This window comes from Dama dama, chromosome 14, assembly GCF_033118175.1.
Source record: "Dama dama isolate Ldn47 chromosome 14, ASM3311817v1, whole genome shotgun sequence".
Taxonomy (NCBI): domain Eukaryota; kingdom Metazoa; phylum Chordata; class Mammalia; order Artiodactyla; family Cervidae; genus Dama; species Dama dama.
In genome coordinates this window covers 31,342,497-31,357,940 of record NC_083694.1, presented here as the reverse complement: position 1 = coordinate 31,357,940, position 15,444 = coordinate 31,342,497, and the positions used below count along the sequence as shown (strand labels likewise).

The 15,444-nt window shown below is 34.4% G+C and overlaps 1 protein-coding gene across 9 annotated transcripts in view; it reads left to right on the top strand.

Moving 5' to 3' along the window:
• SDCCAG8 (SHH signaling and ciliogenesis regulator SDCCAG8) overlaps positions 1-15,444 on the top strand; it is a 245,892-nt gene that overhangs the window by 16,384 nt on the left and 214,064 nt on the right. For 8 of the 9 annotated variants that reach the window (XM_061160254.1, XM_061160249.1, XM_061160248.1 and 5 more), the window contains exons 5-6: positions 9,763-9,885; positions 15,285-15,425. In XM_061160254.1, coding sequence (XP_061016237.1) covers positions 9,763-9,885; positions 15,285-15,425 — 264 coding nt within the window. The remainder of the gene's footprint in view (positions 1-9,762; positions 9,886-15,284; positions 15,426-15,444) is intronic. The other variant, XM_061160253.1, reaches the window with a different exon arrangement.

Sequence of the window (15,444 nt, the reverse complement as noted above, 5' to 3'; positions counted from 1 at the left end):
CTCGGAGTTTTTCCTTTCCACCCTGCTTCAGCCCAGCTTATGGCAAATGCTTTGGAATAGTAATACCAATCATTCTCCCACTCTTGCCAACATGTTGAAATTGTAGTGCAGCAAATAGGGATCCTAAGCTGGTAGACTGTATCTACCCCTTGTCAGTATAAAGGTTCTTACTGTAACTTTGAATGAAGATAGCTCATGGGCGTACTGATACTGAGAATCAAGAAACCAAACTTTCTCCCTCATGGCTTATAACACTAGATGTTATGTATTGCATGACTGTATGAGGTTTAATAATGTTTTTAATGCCTTCCCAAGTATATTAGTGTCTTCTTTTTTTTAAATATTAATACATCAGATTATGTGATATTTTTATAGAACTTAGTTATATCTTTTGTATCATGTATTATATTTTCAACATATGGTTCCTCTTCCAAAGTGTAAGTCTGATATATAGCTTAAGAAACCTTTAAACATTTCATTGTCAGCTTTTCAAGGGTGTTTCCTGATCTTAGAATGTCACTTCTTGTTCTTGGAGGATGCACTCATTATTATACAGGTATTCTTGGATTGCTAAAAAAGCTGAAATAGTATCTTAGGACTCATTCCATTATAAGCTTCTATTAATTGCTAAAATGCTGTGGGTAAAACTTGAAAGATTTTGTAGGGGAGATAAAACATTACCTCTGCCCTTTTGGTGTCTTTGGTTGGGCCTTTGAATTAAACCAACATAAGATAGATTAACAGGATAAAAGGATACACATTTATTTAATGTAAGATTTATGTGACATGGGAGCCTTCAGAAAGAAATGAAGACCTGAAGAAGTGGTGAAACCTAAGTGCTTTTGTACTTGGTTGAACAAAGAGAGGCAGCTGTGAAAATGTACTGAAAATATGTGGGGAGGCTAAAGAAGATGAGTTCTTTTAACAGGGTCTGTTTGTACAGATTTCTGTCAGTCTCTACTCCTTGTCTCTGGTGATGAGACTGTTCTTTCTTCCTAGTGTAGGGAGGGCATCGTTCACATGGGAGTTTTAGTCCTGCTTTCTGGAAGAAAAGGGGAAGTCAGAGCAGACTGACTGTGCTCTGCTTATTTATCCCTCCTTTCCTATCTGCTAAACCCCTGGCAACCACTGATCTTTTTACTGTCTCCATAGTTTTGCCTTTTCCAGAATGTCGTATAGTTGGAGTCATACAGTTTGAAGCCTTTTCAGATTGGCTTTATTGCCTTAACAGTATACATTTAAGCTTCCTTAATGTTTTTTCATGGCTCAATAGCTTATTTCTTTCTATCACTGAGTAATATTCCATTGTCTGGATATAGGATTTTTTCTTTTAACTACTCACCAATTGAAGGAAATCCCACTTGCCTCCAAGTTGTGGCAACTACAAATAAATCTACTGTTTGTTTGTTTTTTTAACTCATTTGGGTAAATACCACGAAGCAAAATTGCTGGATCACATATAAGAGTATGTTTACTTTCATAAGAAACTGCTGCACTGTCTTCCAGAATGGCTGTGCCATTTTACTTTCCCTCCAGCAGTGAATGAAAGCTCATGACGTGGAACAGTCCTTGCCAGGATTTGGCATTGTCAGTGTTTTGAATTCTAGTATATTAGAAATATGTGATTCTATCTTGTTTTAATTTCAATTCGCTGATGACATACAATGTTGAGTATTTTTTCATATGCTTATTTTCCATTTATATACTCTCTTTGATGAGGTGTCTGTTCAGGTCTCTTGCCCATTTTTTAACTGGGTTGTGCATTTTCTTATTGTTGAACTTCAAAATTTCTTTATATATTTTGGATACCAGTCATTTATCACATATGTCTTTTGCAGTTCTTTTTTCTTAATTTTGGCTTGCCTTAACAGCATCGGAGAGCAGAAGCTTCTAATTTTAATCAAGTCCAACTTATCAATTTTTTTCTTCCATGGACTGTGCTTTTGGCATTAAATCTAAAAATATTACCCAACCCAAGCTCACCAATATTTTCTCTAATTCTTTTTCTAGCTTTCCTTTTTTGTTTTCCTAGCTTTTCAATAGTTTTGTGTTTTGCATTTAGATCTGTGCCCCATTTTTAGTTAATATTTGTGAAGGTGTAAGATCTGTATCTAGACATTTAAAAAATTTTTTTGCATATTGATATCCATTTGTTCAACATCATTTGTTGAAAAGACTATCAACATTGAGTTACTCTTATTCCATTTTTAAATTAATTTTATTGTAGTATAGCTCCTTTAAGATGTTGTGTTAGTTTCTACTCTACAGCAAAGTGAATCAGATATATATATATATCCCCTCTTATTTCCTTTCCATTTAGGTCACCACAAAGCACTGAACAGAGTTCCCTGACCTATACAGTAGATTCCCTTTGGTTGTCTATTTTATACATAGTATTAGTAGTGTGTATTTGTCAATCCCAATCTCTCAATTTATCCCCCTCCCCCTTCCATCCTTGGTATCCACATGTTTGTTCTCTATCCATTGTTAAAGATCCGTTGACTGTATTTGTGTGTGTCTGTTTCTGGGCTCACTATTCTGTTTCATTGATATGTTGGTCAGTTCTGTCACAAATATCACACTGTCTTGATTATTAGAGCTTTATAGTAGGTCTTGAAATCTGCCATTGTCAATCTTCCAATTTTTGTCTTTTCCTTCAATATCATGTTGATGATTTTGGGTCTTTTGCCTCTTTATGTAAGCTCCAAAGTAATTTGTAAATATTTACAAAGTAACATGCTGGAATTTTGACTGAGATTGTATTGAATCTCTCAAGTTAGGAGGAACTGATATTTTGACAATATTGAATCCTCCTATCCATGTACATGGAATATCTCTCCATTTATCTAGATATTCCTTGATGTCTTCATCAGAGTTTTGCAATTTTGTTCTTACAGATCTGATACATATTTTATGCGATTTATACCTGAGTATTTAATTTTGTTGGTGTTAATGTAAATGGTGCTGTGTTCTTAATTTCAAATACCAATTACTTATCACTAATATATAGGGAAACAATTGACTTTTGTATATTAACCTTGTAATGTGCAACCTTGCTTAATGATTTATTTTAGCAGGTTTTTTTTTATTCTTTGAGATTTTCTTCATAGACAGTCATGTCATCTGTGACAAATACAGCTATCTTTTAAAGAATTTCTTCTTTTATAGCTTTTATTTCTGTTTCTTGCCTTATTGTTTTAGTTAGAACTTTTAATATGATGTTGAATAGAAGTGATAAGAGGTGACCTCCTTGTCTTAATCTTAGTGGGAAGCTACCTATTGTCTCACAGTGAAGTACAATGTTAGCTATAGGTTATTTGTAGATTTTTTTTACTGAAGATGTTTTTTCTTTATTCCTAGTTTATTGAGGTTTTTACCTTGAATGGCTCTTGGATTTTGTCACTTGCTTTTTTTACATCTATTGATATGATCATTTGATTTTTTTTCTAGCATGTTGAATTATTTTGATTTTGAAATATTGAGCCAGACTTGTATAGGTAGATTAAATTCCATTTGGTCCTGTTGTATAATTATTTTTATACATTGTGGGATTTGATTGACTAATGTTTGATGAGGATTTTTGCATCTATATTCATGGGATATATTGATCTGCCACTTTTCAGCCCTGTAGTCTCTTCACCTAGTTTGGTTAGGATAATGCAGACTTCATAGACTGAGCTAGGAAGTATTCTCTCTGGTATTTTATAAAAGATATTTTAGAGAATTGATCTAATTTCTTCTTAAAATGTTTATCAAAATTCACCAGTGAACCAATATTAGGACTGGTACTTCCTGTTTTGAAAGAGGATCAATTATTTATTCAATTTCTTTAATACAAGTAGGCCTATTCAGGGCTTCCCTCGTGGCTCAGACAGTAAAGAGTCTGCCTGCAATGCTGGAGACCTGGGTTCAATCTCTGGGTTGGGAAGATCCCCTGGAGAAGGAAATGGCAACCCACTCTAGTATTCTTACCTGGAAAATCCCATGGACAGAGGAGCCTGGCAGGCAACAGTCAGTGGGGTCGCAGAGTTGGACATGACTAAGTGACTTCACTAGGCCTATTCAGATTAACTGCCTTTCCCTTTAGGGGTTTTGGTAGATTGTGTCTTTCAAGGGACTGGTTCGTTTCCTCTAGCGTGATCAAATTATGGACTTAGAGTTGCTCATAGTATTCCTGTATTATCCTTTTACTGCCCATAGAATCTGTGCATGTGTGCTAAGCTGCTTCAGTCATGTCTGACTCTGCACAACCCTATGAACTCCTCTGTCCATGATTCTGCAGGTAAGAATACTGGAGTGGGTTACCATGCCCTTCTCCAGGGGACCTTCCTGACCTAGGGATCAAGCCTGCATCTCTTATGTCTCCTACATTGGCAGGGGGATTCTTACCACTAGCGCCACCTGGAAAGCTCCATAGAATCTGTAGTGGTATCATTTCTGAGACTAGTAATCTGTGTTTACTCTCTTTTTATCTTGATAAACCTGGCTAGACTCTAATTTCACTCATCATTTCGAAGACCAGTCTTTTGGTTTTGCTGCTTTTCTCTCTTGATTTTCTGTTTTTAATTTCATTTGTTTCTGCCCTAATTTTTATTATCTTTTCTTCTACTTACTATTGATTTAATTTCTTTTGTTGTTGTTTGTTTTAGTTTCCTGAAATTATTCTTTTGAAATCTTTATTCTTTTTAATGTTTCCCCTGATTTAGTTGCATCTCACAAATTTTGATAAGTGGTATTTTCATTTTGGTTTAATTCAAAATAATTTAAATTTTTTTCTTGAAGCTTATCCTTGACCTATATATATTTAGAAGAGTATTATTTAATCACCACATATTTTGGGAGTGTTCCAGCTATCTTTCTGTTATTTATTTCTAGTTTAATTCCATCGTGGTCTGAACATACTTTTTGTGATTTCCATTCTTTTTAATTTGTTAATATATGGTTTTAGACCATAGAATATGGTATGTTTTGGTGAATGTTATGTGTTAGCTTGAGAAGAGTATATATTTTGTTGTTGTTGGATGAAGTAGTATATAAATGTCATTTAGACCCAAGTGATTAATAGTGGTATTCAGTTCAACTATGTGCATACTGATATTTTGCCAGTCTATCAGATCAGTCAATGACTAATAGAGGAATGTTGCAATCTCTAACTGAAATAGTAAATACATCTATTTGTCCTTGCAGTTCTATCAGTTTTTACTTCATGTATTTTAATGCTCTGTTGTTAGGCACATATACATTAGGATTATTATGTCTTCTTGGAAAATTGAACTTTTTATCAATATGTCATGCCTCTTTGTTATCCCTGATATTTTTTTCCTTACTATGAAGTCTGAAATTAATATAGCTACTCTAGCTTTATTTTTTTATTGTTCTTATGTTTTTCTTTTTAAAAATATCTATATTTTATTGAAGTACAGTTGACTTATAGTGCTTCAGGTGCATTGCAAGGTAATTCAGTTATACAAATACACATATATTATTTTTGAAATTATTTTCCATCATAGATTATTATAAGATATTGACTATAGTTCCCTATGCTATACAGTAAACCTTTGTTGCTTATTGCATATCTATTTGTTTAATTAGAAATCTAGCATTCTATTCATATTAAATCAAACAAGTAGAATAAAACTGTCATAATTTTTTAGTTATGCATAAATTCATAAGCTTTCTAAAATGTATATATTACACATATTTATATATATGTATACAAAAACTTTTCTGCTACACTTGATAAAGGCTGAGAAAGAACATAAAAAAAAGATGAAGAAACTGGAGAACATATACTAAATGAAATGAGCACTGAATATGAAATAGAAAAAGTGAAACTAGATAAAAGTAAAAGATCATCATATAGTCCAGTTGTTTTTAACATGATTGCTCATTAGAAACATACCTGGAGCTCTGGAGGAAAAAATATGCAAATGCTCAGGTATTGCTTTTTCTCTAGCTTTCTTTTGATTTATGTTAGCATGGCATATCTTTCTCCATTACTTTACTTTTAAAGTATCTGTGTCTTTAGATTTAAAGAAGGCTTCTTGTAGACAGTGTGTACTTGGGTCTTGTCTTTTATTTACTCTGGCAATCTGTCTTTTAATTGATATAGTCAGAGCATGGATGTTTAAAGTGATTATTGATACAGTTGGCTATCTATAATACCTGCCATATTTTTTACTGTTTTCTATTCATTGCCTTTGTTCTTTCTGTTTTTTTTTTTTTTTGGTACCATCTCTGGTTTTGAGTTAGCATGTTATATGATTGTGATTTTCTCCTCTCTTAGCATATCAATTGAAATTCTTTTTTTTTTAAAAAAAACTTAATAAGTGGTTGTCCTTGAGTTTGCAGTTACCTTTACCACTAATCTAAGTGTATTTTCAATAAACACTTCAGGGGTTGGGAAAATTCCTTTTAACAGAGTGGTCCCAGTTCCTTCCTCCTGACCCTTATGCATTTCTGTCATTCATTTCAGTTACCCACAAGCTATTATCACTATATCAGTTCAGTTCAGTCACCCAGTCATGTCCGACTCTTTGCGACCCCATGGACTGCAGCACACCAGGCCTCCCTGTCCATCACCAACTCCTGGAGTTTACTCAAACTCATGTCCATTGAGTTGGTGATGCCATCCAACCATCTCATCCTCTGTCATCCCCTTCTCCTCCTGCCTTCAATCTTTCCCAGCATCAGGGTCTTTTCCAATGAGTCAGCTCTTCGCATCAGGTGGCCAAAGTATTGGAGTTTCAGCTTCAGCATCAGTCCTTCCAATGAATATTCAGGACTGATTTCCTTTAGGATATACCGGTTGAATCTATATACACTATTGCTAATATGATACTGAACAAATTGTTATCTGTTATACCAGCTAACATTAAGAAAAATAAAAGATTATATTTATCTCTATATGCCTTCTTGGACTGCTTTTTCTTTCTTTATGTAGATCTGAGTTTATAACCTAAATAAATTTCCTTCTTCTTGAAGAACTTCCTTTTAACATTTCTTGCAAGGCAGGTCTACCAGAGACAGATATTCTAATTTTGGTTATCTGAAAAAGTCTTTATTTTTCCCTAACTTTTGAAGGTTGGTATCACTGACTACAGAGTTCTAGCTTGTTGGGGCTCTTTTCATTCAAAACTTTAAATATTCCATTATGCTTTGTCCACGCCTGCATGATTTCTAAAGAGTACCTCATGTAATTCTTATCATTGCTTCTCTATAGGTAAGGTTTTTCCGTTTGACATCTTTAAAATTTTTCTTTTTTCTCTTTGTCTTTGATTTTCTGCAGTTTCAATATGATATACCTTGGTGTTGATTTTTCAGTTTTATCTTGCCCAGTTTCTGAGCTTCTTGGATCTGCGGTTTGGTGCTTATAATTAATTTGGGGCAATTCTCAATCATTATTCATTTAAATATTTCTTCTCCTCCCTTCTCTCTTTCTTCACCTTTATTATTGTTCCACAATTCTTGGGTATTCTGTTCTGTCAGTATCATTCTTTTTCTTCTTTGCATTTCAGTTAGAGAAGTTTCTGTTAACACTTATTCAAGCTTACTAATTCTTTGTATGTGTCCAGTCTACTAATGACCCCTTCAAAAGCAATCTTCATTTCCTCTGCAGTGTTTTTGATTTCCAGCATTTTGCTTTTTTTCTTAGTTTCCATCTCTGTTTATATTATCCATCTGTTCTTACATGTGGACCACTTTTCCCCATTTGACCCTTTAGCATGCTAATCATAATTATTTTAAACTCTCCATCTGATAATTCCAACATCTTTGCTATATCTAAGTCTGGTTCTGTGTTTACTTAGTCTCCTGCAACTGTGTTTTAAGTCTTTTAGTATGCCTTCTAATTTTTTGTTGAATTCTGGACATGGTGGATTGAATAAAAGGAACTGAGGGAAATATACATTTAGTGTAAGGTTTTTTGTTTGTTGTAGAACTTAGACTGTGTTTATTATTTGCTGCTACTATATGTGTCAGAGGCTAAAATTTCCTCTAGTGTTCTGGCTTTGTCTCCACTGTTGTCTTTGGGTTTCCCTCAAGATTTCTTAAGTATATACTGAGATGTGCAGTTATTTTAGTGTATTCCCTTGTTATGATACAAGAGTACTTTTGATGTGGTGGTAGGGTATGGAAGTAGGGGGAGCATTTTGTAATCCTATGATCATGTCTCAGTCTTTTAGTGACCCTGTGCCCTTGGCTATATCCTCCACAAGTGTTTCTCAGTCTCCCTCTCCCCTTAAGTGGGATGAGAAGGCTAGGAAGTTGGAGTTGGGTTTCCCCTCTCTTCCCCCAGGTCACTTAGGTTCTGGGGGTAAAAAACAAAAACCAGTTTCTCAGGCTCTGGTAAAATAGTTTCTCTTGAGGCAGTCCTGGTTAAAAAGAACAGAATGCTTTTGGGTTACTTTTCCTCTCCTACTGGAGGAAACAGGAGTGGGGTTTCCTCTAGTCTTTGCTATTAGAATCTGCTCGTGTCCTGGAGATAAAGCTCATAAAAGTGTAGGAGACACCTTCCCCTCCAGAGACTGGGTTCCTCTGGGGTTTTTAACCCAAACTGGTCTATACTAAGCTTCCAGCATTTCATAAATTATTTTTATATTTTTCTACCCTACCACTGGCTCCTCCAGAAGTTTCTGCTCTGCTAGGTTGTGGTTCTCAGGAGTGCTTGTCTGTCTTTCCATTCTGAGGGATAATAGTTTTCCCTGTGACCTTAATTCTCTGATGGATCTAAGAAGAGTAGTTTATTTTTAAGCTTGTTCAGCTCTTTTTCTGGTTATGAAGATGGGAGTGATGTCTTCCAAGCTTCTTATATGTCAGACCAAAAATTGGAAGTCTACAATATTTGTTTAATTATGGTTTTCAATTACAGCTTTGAATTTTTTTTCTGAAAAGATAAATGGAATGGAATTTTTATATGCTGTGCAATAGTTGTTTATTATAATGGTAATGAAGATTAAGTGTTATACCCTCAATATATCAGTATTTTTTACATTTTTTCAGGATGAGATGGTACTTAATAGCTATACAAATTGTTATATACCTATAATTCTTTATATTACTCCCTGCACAGCCAAGGAAACACTCTTTAAGAACTATCCACCAAGCTTTTTTCACTCATAGTTTCCTTCCATCTGGCTACCCGTTCATAATCACTGTAACTTTCCTCACCTTTCTGTCTCAGTGTCCTTTATTATCTATGTAGCCCTCTGTCAGTTTTCAATGTTATTGGCATTTGAGCATAAATAATAATATATCTTTCCTTATTTGTTTAGGAGTGTATCTACATCATGTTTAGAAGTCTTTTAGAGAAACCCTTTAATTAAAGAATTTATATAAGTCTGTAAAATAAAATTGTCAGAAACCACACAGTCCTGTGGTATGGCCATTAGCAGGCCATCTACTGTCTTCCCCCAGCCTTCTGTTTGTTAGCTAATGCTTGAGTTTCTTGTTTGTCGAGATATAATGATAATATTTCAGAAAATGGATAGAGAGCATCAGTTTTCCATGCTTCATATCATGTTGGATCGTCTAGTAATCAACAAAGACAAGCACTACACAATATTGTAAAGTAATTAGCCTCCAACTAATAAAAATAAATGAAAAAAAAAAAAGACACAAAGTTTCAAAAAAAAAAAAAAAAAAGAAAAGCACTATCTAAGATTGCTTAATGTATGCCGTCTGCAAGTGGCATTTCTTAAAAAGAAAAAAAAGAGGCAAGAAAAAATGCTTAATGTATTTGGTATTTGTTTCTGCTTTTTATAGGAGGAACTCTCTGGAATGAAAAATAGGGTACAAGTAGTTGTGCTTGAAAATGAAAGGCTCCAACAAGAGCTGAAATCTCGAGGACAAGAAGAAATGAGGGAACAAACACTTCTGGATGAATCTGTGAGCATTTATTTAAACCATTAAACTAAAATATATATAGTCTGAATGTTGCCTCCTACCCTCTCCCTCAGCCTTCTTAACTGCTTCAGTTTTTTTCTTAAAGTTTGGCAGACGTACTGTGCTGGTATTCACTTGGGGCTGCAGAAATTAAAAATCACTATGGTGGTATGAATCCTCAAATTAAATGATGCAGTGGTGCCCAGCAGCCACACCAGTTTCCTCTCTGAGCATTACCATTTGTGTGTTTTCCATACGAAAGAGCAAGTCTGAAAGCAGGAAGTATGTCATATAGGAAGTATGTAAACAGGGCTGGACTCCGTTGAACCCAGCAACTGTTCAGAACTGTAGCTTAGATTTCTGTTTTATTTCTCTAAATCGTCTTTGAACTTTGAGTTCCAATAAGTCGAATTAGCATGGTGTAGCAGAAAGAACACTGACATGTGTGTCCAAGATTCAAAATGTTACTCTTCCCATTGACCCTAACAAGCTGTATGTCTGGCAAGTAATTTTATAGGATTTTTCAGGCTTGGCTTCACCTTGTAAGTCCTCTGTTTATTTATTGGCAATTTGAGAAATTCGCCAATATTAGCAGTCCTTACTCTTTAATGTGAATGGGGTTTGGGATGCCTGCTGACAGTGCAGATCCTGGGCTTTATCCCCTGAGAGTTGGTCTGGGTTAGTGTTTGAGCAAGTTGCCAAAGTGAATCTATCGGTGGAATACATTTTCAGGAACAGAGAATTATGTTATCTCTATAATTTTGTGACATAAAATTTTTATGATGATATTTAAATAATGTTTAAATTTAATTTCTCTTTATGAGTTGTCAGAGATACTTTTGCCTTCAAAATATTTTTTACTCTTTTGCTGTGGGATGTAGTTGATAACAGTTGTTCTGCTTTTTGAGACAAAACTCAATTTTCCCTGGGAAAGTTTTGGTACTTGCCTGTTTCGGCTTTACTTTGCAGTGTATTTTGGTGCTTTTGCTTTAGTCATTATTAGTTCTGTTTAGGAAAAAAAACAACTGTTTTAATGTTTTACTTAGGTGTCCTCTAATTTTTGAAGTTTTTTTCTTAACCTGACCTGTTGTTTCATTTGTAATCCTGGAGTTCTATGTGTTAGAATTTGCTATTGTATCTGGATGTGTTAACTCTGAATAATAATGTGAGCTGATTAGCACTTTAGTTTATTTTTCTGCAATTACACATCACTTTGTGATCAGCTATTTTCGTCATCATATAACTTTTTCTGAATATTTATAGTATTGTATTATTAATATTAGTGTTTAAAAATTTTGCCTTAGGTGCTATTATTTTGGGTCAATTTGAAAATGATTCATTAAAAAGTACTTACAAGTAAGCTCATTTTTAAAATAATATATTCTTTTGATTTTCCTCCAAATATGCAGTGAACAGTGACTCAGTTATTCATAGTCTTTGATATTTATACAGTGCAAAGAAGTGGAAGATGGGGAAGTGAAATGAGAAAGGAAATAAGGCAGACAAGTGAATCAGAGGGCTAGAGAAGTGAGTAATGCAAAAGGGGAAGGAAATGATGGTAAAAGCACACATGCTTTGCCTTATGAACAAAGGAAACTTGCTTAAGAAAACTACAGATACACAGATTATAGAAAGGATAGAGTTGTAGAAAGCTTTTTTTTTAAAAAAAACATTCACATGAGCTAAAACATAATGCAGATATTGAAATGATTGTTGCATATGTGTCAGGTGAACTTGATACCTATTTTAATGTTAGTCTTCTGTTTTATTTTGTTGTTACAAAATTATTTTTTCCACTTTCTACTTGTGGAGGTGAATTGAGGCATTTTGGCAACCTATGAATAGTGTTGTATTGAGAGTTTTGATATAAATAAAGCTACTTAGAATATCTTAAATATAAACAGATCGAGAGATATTATCTTCCTTTTTTCCTAAACTCTTTTTAATGAGCCTATTACCATGTTGATGGTAAATCTTGCCTAAGCTATTGGCAGATTTGAATATACATTTTCAATGTTTCTTAATGCCTTCTTTGGAAAAACAATTGAAATATGTATATAGTAATAATTAATATTTATTTATGACTGCATGGTTATGCTGTACCAGGTACTGTATCAAATACTTTGTTTACATTATATCATTTCAGTCTTATGATAGCCGCATAAGGCAGGTGTTGTTACATCTGCTTTCAGATGATTAAATTAAGGTATACATCAGTTAAGTAACCTACAAAGCTAGAACTGAAACACAGCACTGTCTGACTCCCCTGATCCATCTCCCTGGCCTTGAATAATACTGCCTTTCTGACTAGATTAGGAATAGCTTATCAGTATTTAACCAAACCATCTTTACCATGGACTGGGACTTTGATGGTAGCCTACATGACTTTTAGCTTTTAGCTTAGTTTTTGACTTAACAGTTGAAGAGGCAAGCAGATTATTTTTAAATAACTAAAACCATTCAAAGAATATTTCATTTGCATCTTCATTTTTTATCATATTCCTTCTTGAGGGGCTTTTCTTGCAAATTCAAAAATTATACTGAAATACTCTTTTTATTAGAATTTCTTTTTAAGTAGAAAATTTCTGAGCTATTTCTTTCCATGTCTCTTCATCCCTTCCATTTCAACCCCTCCCCTCAATTAAGAAATCAGAGGTCTTCAGTGATCTTCAGGGATGTAAATGTAGTTTGACTTTTTATATCTTGATCAAATATCATTCAAGTTTTTTGATAGCTATCTGTGAAAGAACATGTCAATTAGACTAGCACTTATTTCCAAACAATATTATTTGATATCATAAATCAGTGATCTATAGTCTACATACATCCTCCAATTTCTCCATAGGAAATTTGTATCACTTTCCTTCATTGCTCTGCAAGACTATTTTTAATACAATTAAATCTTGGAAGATTTTTCCCTACTTAAAGAATCAAGTTCAAGCTTATTAGCATGGCATACTTTACTTTCCAGATCCTTATTTAATTCTCTGGCTTCTTCTTTTTTTTTTTTCATTTTTCCTGGTGGCTCAGACAGTAAAGAATCTGCCTGCAATGTGGGAGATCTGGGTTCCATTCCTAGGTCAGGAAGATCCCCTGAAGAAGGGAATGGCTACCCACTCCAGTATTCTTGCCTGGAGAATTCCATAGACAGAGGAGGCTGGCGGGCTACAGTCCATGGGGTCGAATAGAATTGGACACGACTGTGCAACTAACGCACGCACTTTCATAATTTATTTACAATGCTGTGCCAATCTCTGCTGTACCACAAAATAGCTGTTATACACATATTTGCATTCTTTTTTATACTCTTTTCCCTTATGGTTTATCACAAGATATTGAATATATCAAATAGTTCTCTGTGTTATACATTAAGACCTTCTTGTTTATCAATTCTAAATGTAATAGCTTGCATCTACCAACAGCAAGCTCCCAGTCTATCCTTCTCTCTTCTCCTCTATCCCTTGCCAACTTCAAATCTGTTCTCTATGTCTATGAGCTTGTTTCTGTTTTGTATGTAGATTAATTTGTGCCATATTTTAGGTACAAATATGGCACATGATAAGTGATATCAAGTGGTATTTGTCTTTCTCTTTCTGACCTACTTCACTTAGTATGATAATCTCTAGTTGCATCCATGTTGCTGCAAATGGCATTATTTCATTTTTCATGACTGAGCAGTATTCCATTGTGTATGCGTACCACATCTTTATTTATTCATCTGTAAATAGACATTTAGGTTGTTTCCATGCTTTGGCTATCATAAACAGTTCTACTTTCATCTTCTGACATTATTGCCTTGTATGTCAACCTTTAATAATACTGAATTTCCTAAAAGCCTCTGGGAAGCACCATGCTATTTCTCATTTCTGTGAGTTTTCTCATGGTGTTCTCACTTCTTGGCATCTAACTTATTTTTTTCATCCTTCAAGATATCACACCAGTGTCAAAACTTCTCCAGAAACTTTCCTTGAATCTCCAGTTGCTCTTAGTATACCTCTTCTGTCTGGCCTTGTCCTGACATGTACACTTATGGCTTTATTAAGTTGAAATTATCTGCTTAGGTTTTTCTCTTCTTCGTTAGCCTATAAACTCCTCAAGGTTAAGGTTGGTCTTGCTCATTTTTACCACCCACCACTGGCCACCAAGCTTTTAGCAGAATACCTGAACATAGTATTATACAAGTTCTTTGAACTTCCCAAAGAATATGGAATAGAATCTCAGAATACTACTTTGAATGAATACAGTTTACCACGTTCTAACATGATATGACACCACAGTATAGTTCTGCGTTTGGGGACATATCCTTGCTTATGAATACTACTGTGTCCCTTGGCCCTTAATAGGAGTTCATTAATTACTTGTTGGATAAATTAAATAAATATTTTAGTTCTGGATTCACACATAAATCACCCAGATTTTGAGCTGCTTATTATACTGAATGCTGGGAGAATGCCAAAGTTTGCCAATTGACAGTGGGTACACCAAATTCAGTCTCTAGACATGTTTTGTCTATTTGAAAAACTGACTCAGTATTTAACAGTGTTTCAATTGAAGAGCCAGATATCTGCCTCATCTTTTTGAAAATCTAAAGATTTTGGGGGGTAATATGAGATGGCATTCACACACGGCAGCAATTGACTGGAACTGAATAGTAACTTCTTTCTGCGGTTGCTTTGTCATGGTCCTATGACTACTTTTTGGATCCTTGACAGGCAAGCTGCATGTCAGTTCTGTTTATCACCATGCACTGTTTTTTCTCATTTAAGATAAATAATTTTCTGAAAAGGCAGAAGAGCATAGTGGTTTAGGACTCTAGAGCTAGATTGCTGGGTTCAGATCCTAGCTCTGCCACTTATTAGTCACTTTCTACCTCTGTGACTTTTAGCAGTTACTCTCTGTAACTCAGTTCCTCATCTATAAAATGGAGATAACAATGAAACTTGTCCCATAGAATTATTGTAATGATTAACTAAGTTAATATATGTGGAGGACATAAAACAGTGTCTGGTACATAGTAAACATCTTATGTAGTAATTATTATTATTAGTCAAAGCTTTATGAAATGTGGAAAATAGAAAACAAACCAAGAGAGATTTATGTGTTTCAAGAGTGTATGTCTCGAAAGAGGTAAGAGACAATTTCATTTGTTCAATATACTGATATAGAGCCCTTTTTGCTCATTTACATTATTGCCTGTACCTGTAGGAATTCAACTTTGTAACACGGGTTTGGAATATGCCCCTAACGGCTTGAAAATGCAAAATAATTGTTGATTTGTATCTAGAAGCATCTGCTGTTTCCTTATTCCTTTCATCACAGATAATCAGTATTCCATTTGTAAAGTATGTATATTGATTTAGAAGTTAAAAGTCAATTGCAAGTACTTTCACATTTTATTTTAGGGAAACATGCAGAATTCTTGGATTACAACAGGTGAAGACTATAGGGTAGATGAAGCTGCAAAGGGATCATTTTCATGTGGCAATGCCGATACTATTAAAGTTGCTTCTGCTGGTGAGGCTGAAAAATGGAAACTAGAACTGGTGAGTATTGGGTACTTTT